We start from the raw sequence: 17,942 nt of genomic DNA, 5'->3' as shown, positions 1-17,942 counted from the left end.
AGCTTCACCAGTATGTTAGCAGGACCAGTATGTTAGCAGGACCATTATATTAGCTTCACCAGTATGTTAGCAGGACCAGTATGTTAGCAGGACCATTATATTAGCTTCACCAGTATGTTAGCAGGACCAGTATGTTAGCAGGACCAGTATGTTAGCAGGACCAGTATGTTAGCAGGACCAGTATGTTAGCAGGACCAGTATGTTAGCAGGACCAGTATGTTAGCAGGACCAGTATGTTAGCTTCACCGGTATGTTAGCAGGACCAGTATGTTAGCTTCACCAGTATGTTAGCAGGACCAGAATGTTAGCAGGACCAGTATGTTAGCAGGACCAGTATGTTAGCAGGACCAGTATGTTAGCTTCACCGGTATGTTAGCTTCACCGGTATGTTAGCAGGACCAGTATGTTAGCAGGACCAGTATGTTAGCTTCACCAGTATGTTAGCAGGACCAGTATGTTAGCAGGACCAGTATGTTAGCAGGACCAGTATGTTAGCTTCACCAGTGTGTACGCAGGACCAGTATGTTAGCAGGACCAGTATGTTAGCAGGACCAGTATGTTAGCTTCACCAGTATGTTAGCAGGACCAGTATGTTAGCAGGACCAGTATGTTAGCTTCACCAGTGTGTTAGCAGGACCAGTATGTTAGCAGGACCAGTATGTTAGCTTCACCAGTATGTTAGCAGGACCAGTGTGTTAACACCACCAGTATGTTAGCAGGACCAGTATGTTAGCAGGACCAGTATGTTAACACCACCAGTATGTTAGCAGGACCAGTGTGTACGCAGGACCAGTATGTTAGCTTCACCAGTATGTTAGCAGGACCAGTATGTTAGCAGGACCAGTATGTTAGCAGGACCAGTATGTTAGCAGGACCAGTATGTTAGCAGGACCAGTATGTCAGCTTCACCAGTATGTTAGCAGGACCAGTATGTTAGCATGACCAGTATGTTAGCAGGACCAGTATGTTAGCAGTACCAGTCTGTTAGCAGGACCAGTATGTTAGCAGGACCAGTGTGTTAGCACAACCAGTATGTTAGAAGCAGCTGTTCACCTAACACTGAGTAAATGAGTTAGTCTCTCACTGTGTTCTCCTGTCTCTCACTGTGTTCTCCTGTCTCTCACTGTGTTCTCCTTTCTGTCTCTCTGTCTCTCTCTCTCTTTCTCTCCCAGCGTACAAGGGGCCAGCTCTTGGCACTGAAGTTGCTGGTTTGAAATGTGTGTTTCTATATTTCTCTACTGTTTATCTCTCTACTGTTTCTATATCGCTCTACTGTTTATCTCTCTACTGTTTCTCTCTCTACTGTTTCTATCTCTACTGTTTATCTCTCTACTGTTTCTATATTTCTCTACTGTTTATCTCTCTCTACTTTTTATCTCTCTACTGTTTCTATATTTCTCTACTGTTTATCTCTCTACTGTTTATCTCTCTCTACTGTTTATCTCTCTACTTTTTATCTCTCTACTGTTTCTATATTTCTCTACTGTTTATCTCTCTACTGTTTCTATATTTCTCTACTGTTTATCTCTCTACTGTTTTTCTCTCTCTACTGTTTATCTCTCTACTTTTTATCTCTCTACTGTTTCTATATTTCTCTACTGTTTATCTCTCTACTTTTTATCTCTCTACTGTTTCTATATTTCTCTACTGTTTATCTCTCTACTTTTAATCTCTACTGTTTTTACATCTCTCTGCTGTTTCTATCTCTACTGTTTATTTCTCTACTGTTTCTATATTTCTCTACTGTTTATCTCTCTACTTTTTATCTCTCTACTGTTTTTACATCTCTCTACTGTTTCTATCTCTACTGTTTATCTCTCTACTGTTTCTATATTTCTCTACTGTTTATCTCTCTACTGTTTATCTCTCTACTGTTTATCTCTCCACTGTTTATCTCTCTACTGTTTATCTCTCCACTGTTTATCTCTCAACTGTTTATCTTTCTACTGTTTTCACTCTGTTCTCCTGTCTCTTACTGTGTTCTCCTGTCTCACACTGGGTTCTCTTGTCTCTCATGGTGTTCTCCTGTCTGTCACTGTGTTCTACTGTCTGTCACTGTGTTCTCCTGTCTCTCACTGGGTTCTCCTGTCTCACACTGGGTTCTCCTGTCTTTCACTGTGTTCTCCTGTCTCTCACTGTGTTCTCCTGTCTCTCACTGTGTTCTCCTGTCTCTCACTGTGTTCTCCTGTCTCTCACTGTGTTCTCCTTTCTGTCTCTCTGTCTCTCTCTCTCTTTCTCTCCCAGCGTACAAGGGGCCAGCTCTTGGCACTGAAGTTGCTGGTTTGAAATGTGTGTTTCTATATTTCTCTACTGTTTATCTCTCTACTGTTTATCTCTCTACTGTTTATCTCTACTGTTTCTCTCTCTACTGTTTATCTCTACTGTTTATCTCTCTACTGTTTCTATATCGCTCTACTGTTTATCTCTCTACTGTTTATCTCTACTGTTTATCTCTCTACTGTTTATCTCTCTACTGTTTATCTCTCTACTGTTTATCTCTACTGTTTATCTCTCTACTATTTATCTCTACTGTTTCTATATCTCTCTACTGTTTATTTCTCTACTGTTTCTCTCTCTACTGTTTATCTCTACTGTTTATCTCTCTACTATTTATCTCTACTGTTTCTATCAATCAAATTGATTTTATATAGCCCTTCGTACATCAGCTGATATCTCAAAGTGCTGTACAGAAACCCAGCCTAAAACCCCAAACAGCAAGCAATGCAGGTGAAGAAGCACGGTGGCTAGGAAAAACTCCCTAGAAAGGCCAAAACCTAGGAAGAAACCTAGAGAGGAACCAGGCTATGTGGGGTGGCCAGTCCTCTTCTGGCTGTGCCGGGTGGAGATTATAACAAAACATGGTCAAGATGTTCAAATGTTCATAAATGACCAGCATGGTCGAATAATAATAAGGCAGAATAGTTGAAACTGGAGCAGCAGCACAGTCAGGTGGACTGGGGACAGCAAGGAGTCATCATGTCAGGTATTCCTGGGGCATGGTCCTAGGGCTCAGGTCCTCCGAGAGAGAGAAAGAAAGAGAGAATTAGAGAGAGCATATGTGGGATGGCCAGTCCTCTTCTGGCTGTGCCGGGTGGAGATTATAACAGAACATGGCCAAGATGTTCAAATGTTCATAAATGATCAGCATGGTCGAATAATAATAAGGCAGAACAGTTGAAACTGGAGCAGCAGCACAGCCAGGTGGACTGGGGACAGCAAGGAGTCATCATGTCAGGTAGTCCTGGGGCATGGTCCTAGGGCTCAGGTCCTCCGAGAGAGAGAAAGAGAGAAGGAGAGAATTAGAGAACGCACACTTAGATTCACACAGGACACCGAATAGGACAGGAGAAGTACTCCAGATATAACAAACTGACCCTAGCCCCCCGACACATAAACTACTGCAGCATAAATACTGGAGGCTGAGACAGGAGGCTGAGACAGAGACATATCTCTCTACTGTTTCTCTCTACTGTCTATCTCTCTACTGTTTCTATATCTTTCTACTGTTTATATCTCTACTGTTTATCTCTCTACTGTTTATCTCTCTACTGTTTATCTCTCTACTTTTTATCTCTCTACTGTTTCTATATCTCTCTACTGTTTATCTCTCTACTGTTTATCTCTACTGTTTATCTCTCTACTATTTATCTCTACTGTTTCTATATCTCTCTACTGTTTATCTCTCTACTGTTTATCTCTACTGTTTATCTCTCTACTATTTATCTCTACTGTTTCTATATCTCTCTACTGTTTATTTCTCTACTGTTTCTCTCTACTGTTTATCTCTCTACTGTTTATCTCTACTGTTTATCTCTCTACTATTTATCTCTACTGTTTCTATATCTCTCTACTGTTTATTTCTCTACTGTTTCTCTCTACTGTTTATCTCTACTGTTTATCTCTCTACTATTTATCTCTACTGTTTCTATATCTCTCTACTGTTTCTCTCTACTGTTTATCTCTCTACTGTCTACCTCTCTACTGTTTATCTCTCTACTGTCTATCTCTCTACTGTTTATCTCTCTACTGTTTATCTCTCTACTGTTTCTATATCTTTCTACTGTTTATCTCTCTACTGTTTCTCTCTCTACTGTTTATCTCTACTGTTTATCTCTCTACTGTTTCCCTCTACTGTTTATCTCTCTACTGTCTATCTCTCTACTGTTTATCTCTCTACTGTTTCTATATCTTTCTACTGTTTATCTCTCTACTGTTTCTCTCTCTACTGTTTATCTCTACTGTTTATCTCTCTACTGTTTCCCTCTACTGTTTTTCTCTCTACTGTTTCCCTCTACTGTTTATCTCTCTACTGTTTCTCTCTCTACTGTTTCTCTCTCTACTATTTATCTCTACTGTTTATTTCTCTACTGTTTCTCTCTCTACTGTTTATCTCTACTGTTTCTCTCTCTACTGTTTCTCTCTCTACTGTTTATCTCTACTGTTTATCTCTCTACTGTTTCTCTCTCTACTGTTTATCTCTACTGTTTATTTCTCTACTGTTTCTCTCTACTGTTTATCTCTCTACTGTTTCTCTCTCTACTGTTTATCTCTACTGTTTATTTCTCTACTGTTTATCTCTACTGTTTATTTCTCTACTGTTTCTCTCTACTGTTTATCTCTCTACTGTTTCTCTCTCTACTGTTTCTCTCTACTGTTTATCTCTCTACTATTTATCTCTACTGTTTCTATCTCTCTCTACTGTTTATCTCTCTACTGTTTATCTCTACTGTTTATCTCTCTACTATTTATCTCTACTGTTTCTATATCTCTCTACTGTTTCTCTCTACTGTTTATCTCTCTACTGTTTATCTCTCTACTGTCTACCTCTCTACTGTTTATCTCTCTACTGTTTCTATATCTTTCTACTGTTTATCTCTCTACTGTTTCTCTCTCTACTGTTTATCTCTCTACTGTCTACCTCTCTACTGTTTATCTCTCTACTGTTTCTATATCTTTCTACTGTTTATCTCTCTACTGTTTATCTCTCTACTGTCTACCTCTCTACTGTTTATCTCTCTACTGTTTCTATATCTTTCTACTGTTTATCTCTCTACTGTTTCTCTCTCTACTGTTTATCTCTACTGTTTATCTCTCTACTGTTTCCCTCTACTGTTTTTCTCTCTACTGTTTCCCTCTACTGTTTTTCTCTCTACTGTTTCCCTCTACTGTTTATCTCTCTACTGTCTATCTCTCTACTGTTTCTATATCTTTCTACTGTTTATCTCTCTACTGTTTCTCTCTCTACTGTTTATCTCTACTGTTTTCTCTCTACTGTTTCCCTCTACTGTTTTTCTCTATACTGTTTCTCTCTCTACTGTTTATCTCTACTGTTTATCTCTCTACTATTTATCTCTACTGTTTCTATATCTCTCTACTGTTTATTTCTCTACTGTTTCTCTCTACTGTTTATCTCTCTACTGTTTCTCTCTCTACTGTTTATCTCTACTGTTTATCTCTCTACTATTTATCTCTACTGTTTCTATATCTCTCTACTGTTTATCTCTACTGTTTATCTCTCTACTATTTATCTCTACTGTTTCTATATCTCTCTACTTTTTATCTCTCTACTGTTTCTATATCTTTCTACTGTTTATATCTCTACTGTTTATCTCTCTACTGTTTATCTCTCTACTGTTTATCTCTCTACTTTTTATCTCTCTACTGTTTCTATCTCTCTCTACTGTTTATCTCTCTACTGTTTATCTCTACTGTTTATCTCTCTACTGTTTATCTCTACTGTTTATCTCTCTACTATTTATCTCTACTGTTTCTATATCTCTCTACTGTCTACCTCTCTACTGTTTATCTCTACTGTTTCTATATCTTTCTACTGTTTATCTCTCTACTGTTTCTCTCTCTACTGTTTATCTCTACTGTTTATCTCTCTACTGTTTCCCTCTACTGTTTATCTCTCTACTGTCTATCTCTCTACTGTTTCTATATCTTTCTACTGTTTATCTCTCTACTGTTTCTCTCTACTGTTTCTCTCTGTACTGTTTATCTCTACTGTTTATCTCTCTACTGTTTCCCTCTACTGTTTTTCTCTCTACTGTTTCCCTCTACTGTTTATCTCTCTACTGTTTATCTCTCTACTGTCTACCTCTCTACTGTTTATCTCTCTACTGTCTATCTCTCTACTGTTTCTATATCTTTCTACTGTTTATCTCTCTACTGTTTCTCTCTACTGTTTCTCTCTGTACTGTTTATCTCTACTGTTTATCTCTCTACTGTTTCCCTCTACTGTTTTTCTCTCTACTGTTTCCCTCTACTGTTTATCTCTCTACTGTTTATCTCTCTACTGTTTATCTGTTTGGCTTTAGGCTGTTTCTTTGTCTGTCCTCTGTACTCTTCGCTCCGTGCTGCTTAGCATCGACAGCATGTTCTTATAGCTGTACTCTGCTGCACCAGATTAATGACTAATCATTGAGATAATCAACTATTATTTCATATTGCCCAGGAAAATATTGATCACGACCAATCAGTACCAGATCAAGTACACGTGGCTTGCTCTAGCGGTCAGCCTGGTTGTTAGTAGGCTATCTGCTAGAAAATACCTAAGAGATATCAGATGCATTTCTGGGCTTGGACAGTAGGTGCTGTTTCCCTCTGGTGTTACAGACTTTGTCGCTTGTGTCCAGAGTTCAGAAAAGGCGACCTACAGCAGTTTGTTTTCAGAACCTCACTCAGCCAGCCGTCGTACAGTTTGGAAAAGATGTACAGTGGGCCTCCTTATGTAGCCTACAGACTACAGGCTGGAGTAGGAAGGAAACTGCAAATATGCATTCGGATAATTAACTGTACATTCGAGTAGATTGATTCTCAGATAGAGGTCTGAGTGACAGACTAGGGGCCCTTAAAGCAACACCAGTAAGCTATGCTCATCTTACACTGAGTTACTGATTGATTCTATCACAGTGTTTGTTCATCTGTCTCTCTCTGTCTCTCTCTGTCTCTGTCTCTGTCTCTCTCTCTCTTTGTCTCTCTCTCTTTGTCTCTCTCTCTTTGTCTCTCTCTCTCTCTCTCTCTCTCTCTCTCTGTCTCTCTCTCTGTCTCTCTGTCTCTCTCTCTCTCTCTCGCTCTCTGTCTCTCTCTCTCTCTCTCTGTCTCTCTCTCTTTGTCTCTTTGTCTCTCTCTTTGTCTCTCTCTCTTTGTCTCTCTCTCTCTCTGTCTCTCTCTGTCTCTCTCTCTGTCTCTCTCTCTCTCTCTCTCTCTGTCTCTCTCTCTCTCTCTCTCTCTCTGTACTCTCTCTTTTTCTCTCGCTCTCTCTCTCTCTGTCTCTCTCTCTTTCTCTCTCTCTGTCTCTCTCTCTCTCTTTTTCTCTTTCTATCTCCCTCTCTCTCTTTTTCTCTCTCTCTCTCTCTCTCTGTCTCTCACCTCCTCTTTCTGTCTTTCTGTTTTTTTCTCTCTCAGCGTACAAGGGGCCACCCGGCACGGACGTTGCTGGTTTGAAATGTGTGTTAATGTTCCTTAATTTGGCTCTCTGCTGTGTTTTTGGCTGTCCTCTTATACGCTTCGCTCCATGGCACCTTTAGCAGCCCCAGAGCAATGTGTCAATAGTTGTACTCTCTGCAGCACCAGAGTAATGTGTCAATAGTTGATTATTAATCAATTGATTAATGACTAATCAGTGAGTTAATTAATCAAAGGTTGTTCAAAATGCCAAGGAAAATATTGATCGCGATCAATCATGTGCACATGTATGTATCAGATCAACAAGGACACGTGGCCTTCGGGCAGACTTGCTCTAGATGTCAGCCTGGTTGTTAGTAGGCTATCTGCTAGAAAATACCTAAGAGATATCAGATGCAATTCTGGGCTTGGACAGTAGGTGCTGTTTCCCTCTGGTGCTGTAGAGATGCTCGTGTGGACTGGGCTCATATAGCTTAATCGCTGGTGTCCAGAGTTCAGGAAGGCAGTATGTTTTTGATTGTTTTTTTTTTAAAGGAAATATATATATATATATATATATATATATATATAGAAATATATATTTACAGCAGTTCTATGTGACACCCTTAATCAATTCCTTGAGGTAACGGGAAATAACTCCTTAATAAGGTAAACACTTAATATATTTTACGCCCTAGCTGTCCTTTTTATCACAGGAAATTGGTGTTTTGCTACTGTGTGTATAATACCAGTATTACCGAACGACATGGCGACAGACTTCAGGGTGTCAGAAGTGGTACATGTGTCATCTTGACTGGCAGGCGCAACAGGAAGGAGCCAGACTGGTGATTCGGTCTACTTTGACTCTCGGTGTGTTGGTATGGCAACACCTACCCACCTGCAGTGCCGAGACTCATTGTTTCCCATAGAAGGTGACATATACGTTTCGCTATATTGTGCACTGTGATAAATTCATAGCCTGTGGAATAGATATTTGAGACCAATTCTGAGACAACAAAAAAATCACCTATATTTCAGTGTGATGAATCTATTAGTAAAATATTGATTGACAAGGAATTTCCTCATCTTATACAGTCCACAGGTACATCCCAAGTGGTATCGTAATCCCTGCTACAGTACAGTCAGTCCTTGTTCTATTTTGTTATCAGTTTTTGTCGGCCTTCCGTTACGCTCTTGAAGTAGAAATTGTATTTCCCTGTTCCAATAATGGATTTACTAACGATTGTTTTTTTAGTTGTTTTTTTTACAGTAGCTGTCAGAGCAGTTAGTGATCCTCACTAGCTTTTTAGACAGTAGTCGTGTCTAGGTGCACCCAGAGCACTCCAGTCTAGATGGTCTTCTGTGGTTCTTCCCCATGGTATTTCATCATTAGATTTCATTGATGGAGAGTTTGATATGAGGAAGGCAACCTCTCAGTGAAGAAGCTGGTATTGTATGTGCTCTTCCCATGGTATTACATCATTAGATTTAAAAAACATATATATTTTTTTTAAAGAAACGGGTAGTTTGGATCCTGGATGCAGATTGGTTAATCCATAGGTAATGCCTGTTTGCTGCATATCATATTTCCTTCATGGGTAGTTTGATATAGACCTTGGCCATATGGTCTGAATAGGACTTTCTGCTAACACGTGCGCTCTATGCAAAGTAACGCTCATATTTCCTTTCAGAGTGTTTGTCCGTGGATGAAAGAGAGTCAAAGCATGTCATAGTAGCCATGTCGTAGCCACGTCGTAGCCACGTCGTAGCCATGTCGTAGCCACGTCGCAGCCATGTCGTAGCCATGTCGTAGCCATGTCGTAGCCATGTAGTAGCCATGTAGTAGCCACGTCGTAGCCATGTCGTAGCCACGTCGTAGCCACGTCGTAGCCATGTCGTAGCCACGTCATAGCCACGTCGTAGCCATGGTCGTAGCCATGGTCGTAGCCATGTCGTAGCCATGTAGTAGCCATGTAGTAGCCATGTCGTAGCCACGTCGTAGCCACGTCGTAGCCACGTCGTAGCCACGTCGTAGCCACGTCATAGCCACGTCGTAGCCATGTAGTAGCCACATCGTAGCCACGTCGTAGCCACGTCGTAGCCACGTCGTAGCCACGTCGTAGCCATGGTCGTAGCCATGGTCGTAGCCATGGTCGTAGCCACGTTGTAGCCACGTTGTAGCCACGTCGTAGCCACGTCGTAGCCATGGTCGTAGCCATGTCGTAGCCACGTCGTAGCCATGTCGTAGCCATGTAGTAGCCATGTCGTAGCCATGCGACAGGGAACTAACCTCAGAGCCTTCCAGGAAGGGACATCAGTGTTGTTGTTGAGGATGATTCTGAATGTCCTTACTGACTGATAAACGCTTTGCTTGAAGCTTGACGGCATACTTTGGATTTGGCTTGATGTTAGATCGTTTTGTTTCATGATTAGCAGCACCCCCCCCCCCCCCCCCCCCCCCTCAGTTGCACTTGTATGCCCATACTGCCGCACCTTTTACGTTCTTCTTCTGGCTTTCTGCATACTGCGCTGCTCTTGTCTTCTCTTCCTTGTGTGTTTCTTACTCGCGGTTAAATGTTCTCTTTGTGTTTCAGATTAGTTTCATGTCTTCCTCTTCTTCTTCTTCTTCTTCCTTCTTTTCTATTTTTCCTTCTCCTCTCGTCCTTTTCTGTCCGCTTCTCTCCGTCTCTCTTACCTCCCTGTACCCTGCGCTAATCCCCACTTCCTACCCCCACTCCCACCACCCACTGTTTCCTCTGTCCCGCCCCCTCCCCTGACAGACCTATCCGATTTCAAGAACAATAACAATAATCGCCAAGCTGTCAATCAAAAGGATGATCTCTCCACAGTGACCAATGCCATGACGGGGATGAGCCCCTCCCCCTCTCTGTCCGCCCTGTCCAGTCGAGCCGGATCCATCGCCAGTCTCCACGACCGCATCATGTTCAGCCCCGGAAGCGAGGAGGCCATCGAGAGACTCAAGGTGAACTGATCACTTGATTGATTTATGAATTTCTTTATTTATTGATTAAGTAACTTATTACAGTCAGACATAATATCCTCTGTCCCACATATTGAACATAGACACAGTTTTGTCATATTTTTGGGGGGATTTCATCAGGAAACAGAGAAGATCATTGCTGAGCTCAATGAGACCTGGGAGGAGAAACTTCGCAGAACAGAAGCCATCAGAATGGAAAGGTGAGTTACTACCACTTCGACATCTCTACATACAGTATAGATTATAAGGAAAGGTCAATCCAGTCTCTGGATCCAAGGAACATGGAAGAATAGGAGACCACTGCAGGGTTGTGGTCAATTCAAATTAAAATCAGTAAATTCAGGAAGTAAAATGAAATACAAATTCAATATTTGTAAAAATAGCTTTTATTTTTATTGACTTTTCAATAAGCCGAAAAAAGAGAAACTAATTTATTTAAAAAGTTTTATAATTTTTCCATTTTAAATTCAAATCACTTCCTGAATTGACTGATTTTAATTTGAATTGACCCCAACCTTGTGCCGTTGTACAACTGTCCATTCTCTTCCACAGAGAGGCCCTGCTGGCTGAGATGGGTGTGGCTATGAGGGAAGACGGAGGAACCGTGGGCGTGTTCTCTCCCAAGAAGGTAAGACATCAACACATTAACAGACATCATTTAACAGGTCAGCTATTCAGGTTTAGGTTAGAGTTAGGTTAGGGTTAGGTCAGGGTTAGGTCAGGGTTAGGTTAGGGTTAGGCCAGGGTTAGGTTAGAGTTAGGTTAGGGTTAGGTCAGGGTTAGGGTTAGGTCAGGGTTAGGTTTAGGTCAGGGTTAGGTCAGGGTTAGGTTAGGTTTAGGTCAGGGTTAGGTTAGGGTAAGGTCAGGGTTAGGTCAGGTTAGGTCAGGGTTAGGTCAGAGTTAGGTTAGGGTTAGGTTAGGGTTGGGTCAGGGTTAGGTTTAGGTTAGGGTTAGGTCAGGGTTAGGTTTAGGTTAGGGTTAGGTTAGGGTTAGGTCAGGGTTAGGTTAGGGTTAGGTCAGGGTTAGGGTTAGGTCAGGGTTAGGTCAGGTTAGGTTAGCGTTAAGGTTTAGGTCAGGGTTAGGTCAGGGTTAGGTTAGGTTAGGGTTAGGTCAGGGTTAGGTCAGGTTTAGGTAAGGGTTAGGTCAGGGTTAGGTCAGGTTTAGGTTAGGGTTAGGGTTAGGGTTAGGTCAGGGTTAGGTCAGGTTTAGGTTAGGGTTAGGTCAGGGTTAGGTCAGGGTTAGGTCAGGGTTAGGTCAGGTTTAGGTAAGGGTTAGGTCAGTGTTAGGTCAGGTTTAGGTAAGGGTTAGGTCAGGGTTAGGTCAGGTTTAGATAAGGGTTAGGTCAGGGTTAGGTCAGGGTTAGGTCAGGGTTAGGTTAGGGTTAGGGTTAGGGTTAGGGTTAGGGTTAGGTTAATGATACTTTGCACTAGAGGGAAGTCAATAACGGTATGTACCTAGAATGCATTTGGAAAGTATTCAGACCCTTGACTTTTTCCACATTTTGTTACATTACAGCCTTATTCTAAAATGGATTAAATAGGTTTTTTCCCTCATCAATCATCACACAATACCCCATATTGACATCACAATACCCCATAATGACATCACAACACCTCATAATGACATAACATCACCTCATAATGACATCACAACACCCCATAATGACAAAGCAAAAACGTTTTTTTTAGAAACATTAGCAAATGTATAAAAAAATAATAACATTTCCATCAGTATTCAGAACCTTTACTCAGTACTTTGTTGAAGCACCTTTGGCAGCGATTACAGCCTCTAGTCTTCTTGGATATGACGCTACGAGCTTGGTACACCTGTATTTGGGGAGTTTCTCCCATTCTTCTCTCTAGATCTGTCAGGTTGGATGGAGAGCGTTGCTACACGGCTATTTTCAGGTCTCTCCAGAGATGTTCGATGAGGTTCAAGTCCGGGCTCTGGCTGGGCTACTCAAGGACATTCAGAGACTTGTCGCAAAGCCACTCCTGTGTTGTCTTGGCTGTGTGCTTAGGGTCGTTCTCCTGTTGGAAGGTGAACCTTCACCCCAGTCTGAGGTCCTGAGCACTCTGGAGCAGGTTTTCATCAATTATCTCTCTGTACTTTGCTCTGTTCATCTTTCCCTTGATCCTGACTAGTCTCCCAGTCCCTACCCCTGAAAAACATCCCCACAGCATGATGCTGCCACCACCATGCTTCACCGTGGGGATGGTGACCGGTTTCCTCCAGACGTGACTCTTGGCATTCAGGCCAAAGAGTTCAATCTTGGTTTCATCAGACCAGAGAATCTTATTTCTCATGGTCTGAGAGTCCTTTAGGTGCCTTTTGGCAAACTCCAAGCGGGCTGTTATGTGCCTTTTACTGATCAGAAGCTTCCTTCTGACCACTCTACCATAATGGCCTGATTGGTGCAGTACTGCAGAGATGGTTGTCCTTCTGGAAGGTACTCCCATCTCCACAGAGGAACTCTTGAGCACTGTCAGAATGACTATTGGGTTCTTGGTCACCTGCCTGAGAAAGGCCCTTCTTCCCTGGTTGCTCAGTTTGGCCAGGTGGCCAGCTCTAGGAAGAGTCTTGGTGGTTCCATACTTCTTCCATTTAAGAATGATGGATACCACTGTGTTCTTGGGGACCTTCAATGCTGCAAAAGTGTTTTGGTACCCTTCCCCAGATCTGTGCCTGAACACAATCCTGTCTCGGAGCTCTACAGACAATTCCTTTAACCTCATGGCTTGGTTTTTGCTCTGACATGCCCTGTCAACTGTGGGACCTTATATAGACAGGTGTGTGCCTTTCCAAATCATGTCCAATCTTATTTAAATTTACCACAGGTGGACTCCAATCAAGTTGTAGAAACACCTCAAGGATGATCAATGGAAACAGGACGCACCTGAGCTCAATTTCAGGTCTCATAGCAAACGGTCTGAATACTTATGTAAATAAGGCATTTCTATATTTTTATTTTTAATACATTTGCAAAAATACAAAAATAAACAGTTTTTTCGATTTGTCTTTATGGGGTATTATGTACATTGATGAGGACATTTAAAAAAATATATAAATACGGCTGTAACGTAACAGAATGTGGTAACATTGAAAGGGTCTGAATACTTTCCCGAATGCACTGTATGTTCCTGAATGAGCTATGGAGCTGTCAATGCTGTCACAGAAGTGTTCAATGGAAAATAAGTACTCTATTTAACTCTATGGATCTGGATATCCTGGATATTTTCAGTGTTTGAGCAAGTTTAAATAGACTTGAATAGAAAATGTTTTTATTTTGATGCATTTAAATGTGGATTTACTTCCAAGCCCTCGTCATCAGAGCAGAGCAGAAAGCCCGAGGCTGTGTTCATTGACACAGTAGGGCTGTTCTCACCCAATGAGGTTGGTCCCTCTGAAGTGTCCAATCTCCCATACTGGATGCTCTGCTCTGTCTGGAGACTCCGACTCCTAGTCTTCTCTGAGTGCTTTGCTAGACTGTGACCTTTTTTACATATCCTTCCGCTTCAACTCTCTTGATTCCTCGTTCTGTTTGATTAAAGAGAGCATGTATCAACAGAGCCCGTGTTAAAACGTTGGAAATGTGTATACTTTATACCTATCCAGACGTTTCAGATCTGCACACATTGAAGGGCTAAGGCCAAGAGAATTGGGATAGGGTGTACCTTTTCCCTGATATGCCCTCCATTTCCCATCTCAGCCTCTATACATATATAGTCTCTCTAGCTTTAATTGGAACCTGACAGCTATGTAGAGCTTTACAGCAGGGGAGTAGATCAACCAACTGTTTCCTTTTTCATTAAGTTAAGGATTTTGATTAATTTAGTCTTCTTCTCCCTTAATCTACTTCATTATTTCCAAGCAAACAAAGTCGTTAGTATTCACTCTGCTTCAAGCTTCAAGCAGCAGAGTGATGTAAACACAGAGAACCAAACACATTCAGTATATTTATGAAGATTTATAGCATTTGTGTTTCCTACTTCGCCAGCTGTTGTTTGATGGGTACAAATGACTCACACAGAGATGCTGTTAATCCCTTGGGTGTCTGGCTATTTTGTATTTCTGTAAACTTTTCCTCGTCTCCTACCTAAAGAGGGAGTCTCTGGGGATCTGTCCACAATGGCACCCTAATCCCTACATAGTGCACTTTATAGAGAATAAGGTTCCATTTGGGTTCAATTTGGGACGCAGCCTCTGTGCTTCTCTACAGGCACCAGATCTATGCATCGATGTGTTTTTATTCAATTAATTCTAAAGCTGACGTATTGGAATTGTTTTAATATGGTCACACTATGTACCATTTATTAATTCTGAATTTTAGGACGCCTTTATGTAACCCAAAAAATATATAAAAAAAATGATTTGATAAAATAACCCTTAGAAACGCATTGAATAACACATTCATAAACGGCGAAAATGACATTCAAAATAAATAAAATAAGAAGAAACAATGTTTTGAAGTGTTTGTCCTAAATCTTGCAAATATTTTTAAAAACTCTGGAAATATATATATATTCTTTTACACATATTTAACCCCTTTGATTGGTTAGGCACAAAATAACCTTCATACTTCCATTTGTTTTTTTCGCCCGGTAACGGTTACCTTCAGACGAGTCCCGTGAGGAACAAAATGGAGAACAGTTTATGTAGGTCAAACCATTCGGATTAAAAAAAAAAAAAGTAACTTACGCACCGGTGCGTCAATCGACTCTAGGGGGTTAAATGGAATGCCTCTAGCTGTAATTGTATATTTGAGATGTGTAATAAAGATATATTGCGAAACACATTTGAATGCCTCTGATCAACATTGAAGTCGTGTCCCGCAACAAGGCCTTGATAACACCGGGGAACCTTTCTAGCACAGTGATTTAAATACTTAAGGGGAGGGATTTAAAAGTGCTGATTGTAATTAGTGATGGTGTAAAGCTGTGATATGCTGTGAAAAACTGTGATATGCTGTGATATGCTGTGATATGCTGTGATAGGCTGTGATAGGCTGTGATAGGCTGTGATATGCTGTGATATGCTGTGATATGCTGTGATAAACTGTGATAGGCTGTGATAGGCTGTGATAGGCTGTGATAGGCTGTGATATGCTGTGATATGCTGTGATATGCTGTGATAAACTGTGATATAGTGATACACCAATATGACATTTTTGGCCGATACCGATATCCGATATTTTCTTAGCCCCAAAAAATATTACCAATATAGAAAAATGTGCGACCTTTTAAGAATTCTAGTTAAATAGTTAACACACACACATGGACACAGTGGTCTAAGGCACTGCATCTCAGTGCAAGAAGCATCACTAAATCCAGGCTGTATCACATCCGACCGTGATTGGGAGTCAGTAAAACATAATCCAAACCTATTTCTTTGACTTACTTGTTTCGTTGTTCATTTGTTCAGTTGTTTCATTCTCAACCAGGATTTCATCATACGTGTCAAGCAGTGAATTTCCAGCTGTGTCTGTCCGTGGTCTCTCTTCCTCGGTGCTTCACTGTCACTGTGTCCGTTTCCATCTTGTCCAGCTGTGTCTGTCCTTGGCCTCTCTTCCTCGGTGCTTCACTGTCACTGTGTCCGTTTCCATCTTGTCCAGCTGTGTCTGTCCGTGGTCTCTCTTCCTCGGTGCTTCACTGTCACTGTGTCCGTTTCCATCTTGTCCAGCTGTGTCTGTCCGTGGCCTCTCTTCCTCTGTGCTTCACTGTCACTGTGTCCGTTTCCATCTTGCCCAGCTCTGTCTGTCCGTGGTCTCTCTTCCTCGGTGGCGACACAGGCAAAAGCCAACATCATCCACGATGATCTAAATGCCCTTTATGCTCGCTTGAGGGAAGCAACACTGAAGCATGCACGAGAGCACCAGCTGTTCTGGATGACTGTGTGATTACGCTCTCGGTAGCCGATGTGAGCAAGACCTTTGAACAGGTCAACATTCACAAAGCCGCGACTCCAGACGGATTACCAGAACGTGTACTCAAAGCATGCGCGTACCAACTGTCAAGTGTCTTCACTGACATTTTCAACCTCTACCTGACCGAGTCTGTAATACCTACATGTTTCAAGCAGACCACCATGGTCCCTGTGCCCCAGGGCGCAAAGGTAATCTGCGTAAATGACTAGCGCCTCATGGCATTTACATCGGTAGCCATGAAATGCTTTAAAAGGTCATGGCTCACATCAACAGCATCCTCCCAGATACACTAGACCCACTCCAATTCGCATACCGCCCCAACAGATCCACATATGACGCAATATTAACCGCACTCCACGCTGCTGTTTCACACCTGGACAAAAGGAACACGTATGTGAGAATGCTATTAATTGACTACAGCTCAGCGTTCAACACCATAGTGCCCTCAAAGCTCATCACTAAGCTAAGGACGCTGGGACTGAACACCTCTCTCTGCAACTGGATCCTGCAACTTCCTGTCGGACCGCCCCTAGATGGTAAGGGTAGGTAACAACACGTCTGCCTCTCTGATCCACTCTCATCCTCAACACGGGGGCCCCTCAGGGGTGTGTACTTAGTCCCCTCCTGTACTCCCTGTTCACCCATGACCGCGTGGTCAAACACGACTCTAACACCATCATTAAGTTTGCTGACGACACAACAGTGGTAGGCCTGATCCCCAACAACGATGAGACAGCCTATAGGGTGGTTTCCAGGACAACAACCTCTCCCTCAAAGTGAGTAAGACAAAGGAGATGATCGTGGACTACAGGAAAAGGCAGGCCGAACAGGACCCCATTAACGTTAACCGGGCTGTAGTAGAGCGGGTTGAGAGTTTCTTGGCGTCCACATCGCCAAGAATCTATCTTGGTCCAAACACACCAAGACAGTCGAGGCTCATACTGAACATAATAAATATAAACACAACATTTTTCATGAGCGTGAAATTAACATGTACAAGTTTGTATAGATAGTAAAAAATAAAAAATGACTACAGCTCAGCTGTATATGAAATTAGGTTTAACAAATGATATAACCACATTTGATACATTAGATGAGACAACAGGTAGATGAAGTCCCATATGAACCCATATGAACCATATGAACCCATACGAATGCATATGAACCCATATGAACCATATGAACCTAAATGAACCCATATGAACCATATTAACCCATATGAATGCATACAAACCCTATGAACATAAATGAACCATATGAACCCATATGAAACTATATGAACCATATGAACCTAAATGAACCCATATGAACCCGTATGTACCCATATGAACCCTCCTTGTTGTAGACTCCTCACCTGGTGAACCTCAACGAGGACCCCCTGATGTCAGAGTGCCTGCTGTACTACATCAAAGATGGCGACACCAAGTAAGAGAACATAGAGAGAACATAGAGACACCAAGTAAGAGAGATGTCATAAGAATAATGTATGAGACTTCACAATGGCTTATAAACTACGTTATGTATCTTTTAGGTAGAATATCACACAATTTGTACAGTACAATACCCTAATATTGACTCCTTCCCAGGGTCGGTCGTGTGGACGCCAGCAGCAGGCAGGACATTGTCCTC

The 17,942-nt window shown here is 41.8% G+C and overlaps 1 protein-coding gene across 1 annotated transcript in view; it reads left to right on the top strand.

Annotated features, from left to right (window-relative positions):
- The window catches only part of LOC110486761 (kinesin-like protein KIF1A), a 185,676-nt gene that overhangs the window by 86,081 nt on the left and 81,653 nt on the right, over positions 1–17,942 (top strand). Inside the window, exons 13-17 of the mRNA XM_090182482.1 lie at positions 10,239–10,372; positions 10,511–10,590; positions 10,943–11,018; positions 17,659–17,738; positions 17,900–17,942. The exon at positions 17,900–17,942 is cut by the window's right edge and continues 64 nt beyond it. Of these exons, the coding sequence (XP_090038608.1) occupies positions 10,239–10,372; positions 10,511–10,590; positions 10,943–11,018; positions 17,659–17,738; positions 17,900–17,942 (413 nt within the window). The remainder of the gene's footprint in view (positions 1–10,238; positions 10,373–10,510; positions 10,591–10,942; positions 11,019–17,658; positions 17,739–17,899) is intronic.

Source organism: Oncorhynchus mykiss, chromosome 1, assembly GCF_057628025.1.
Source record: "Oncorhynchus mykiss isolate SJ-2025 chromosome 1, ASM5762802v1, whole genome shotgun sequence".
Lineage (NCBI taxonomy): Eukaryota > Metazoa > Chordata > Actinopteri > Salmoniformes > Salmonidae > Oncorhynchus > Oncorhynchus mykiss.
Note: the sequence above shows the minus strand (reverse complement) of the source record. Positions and strands in the feature narration are given on the sequence as shown.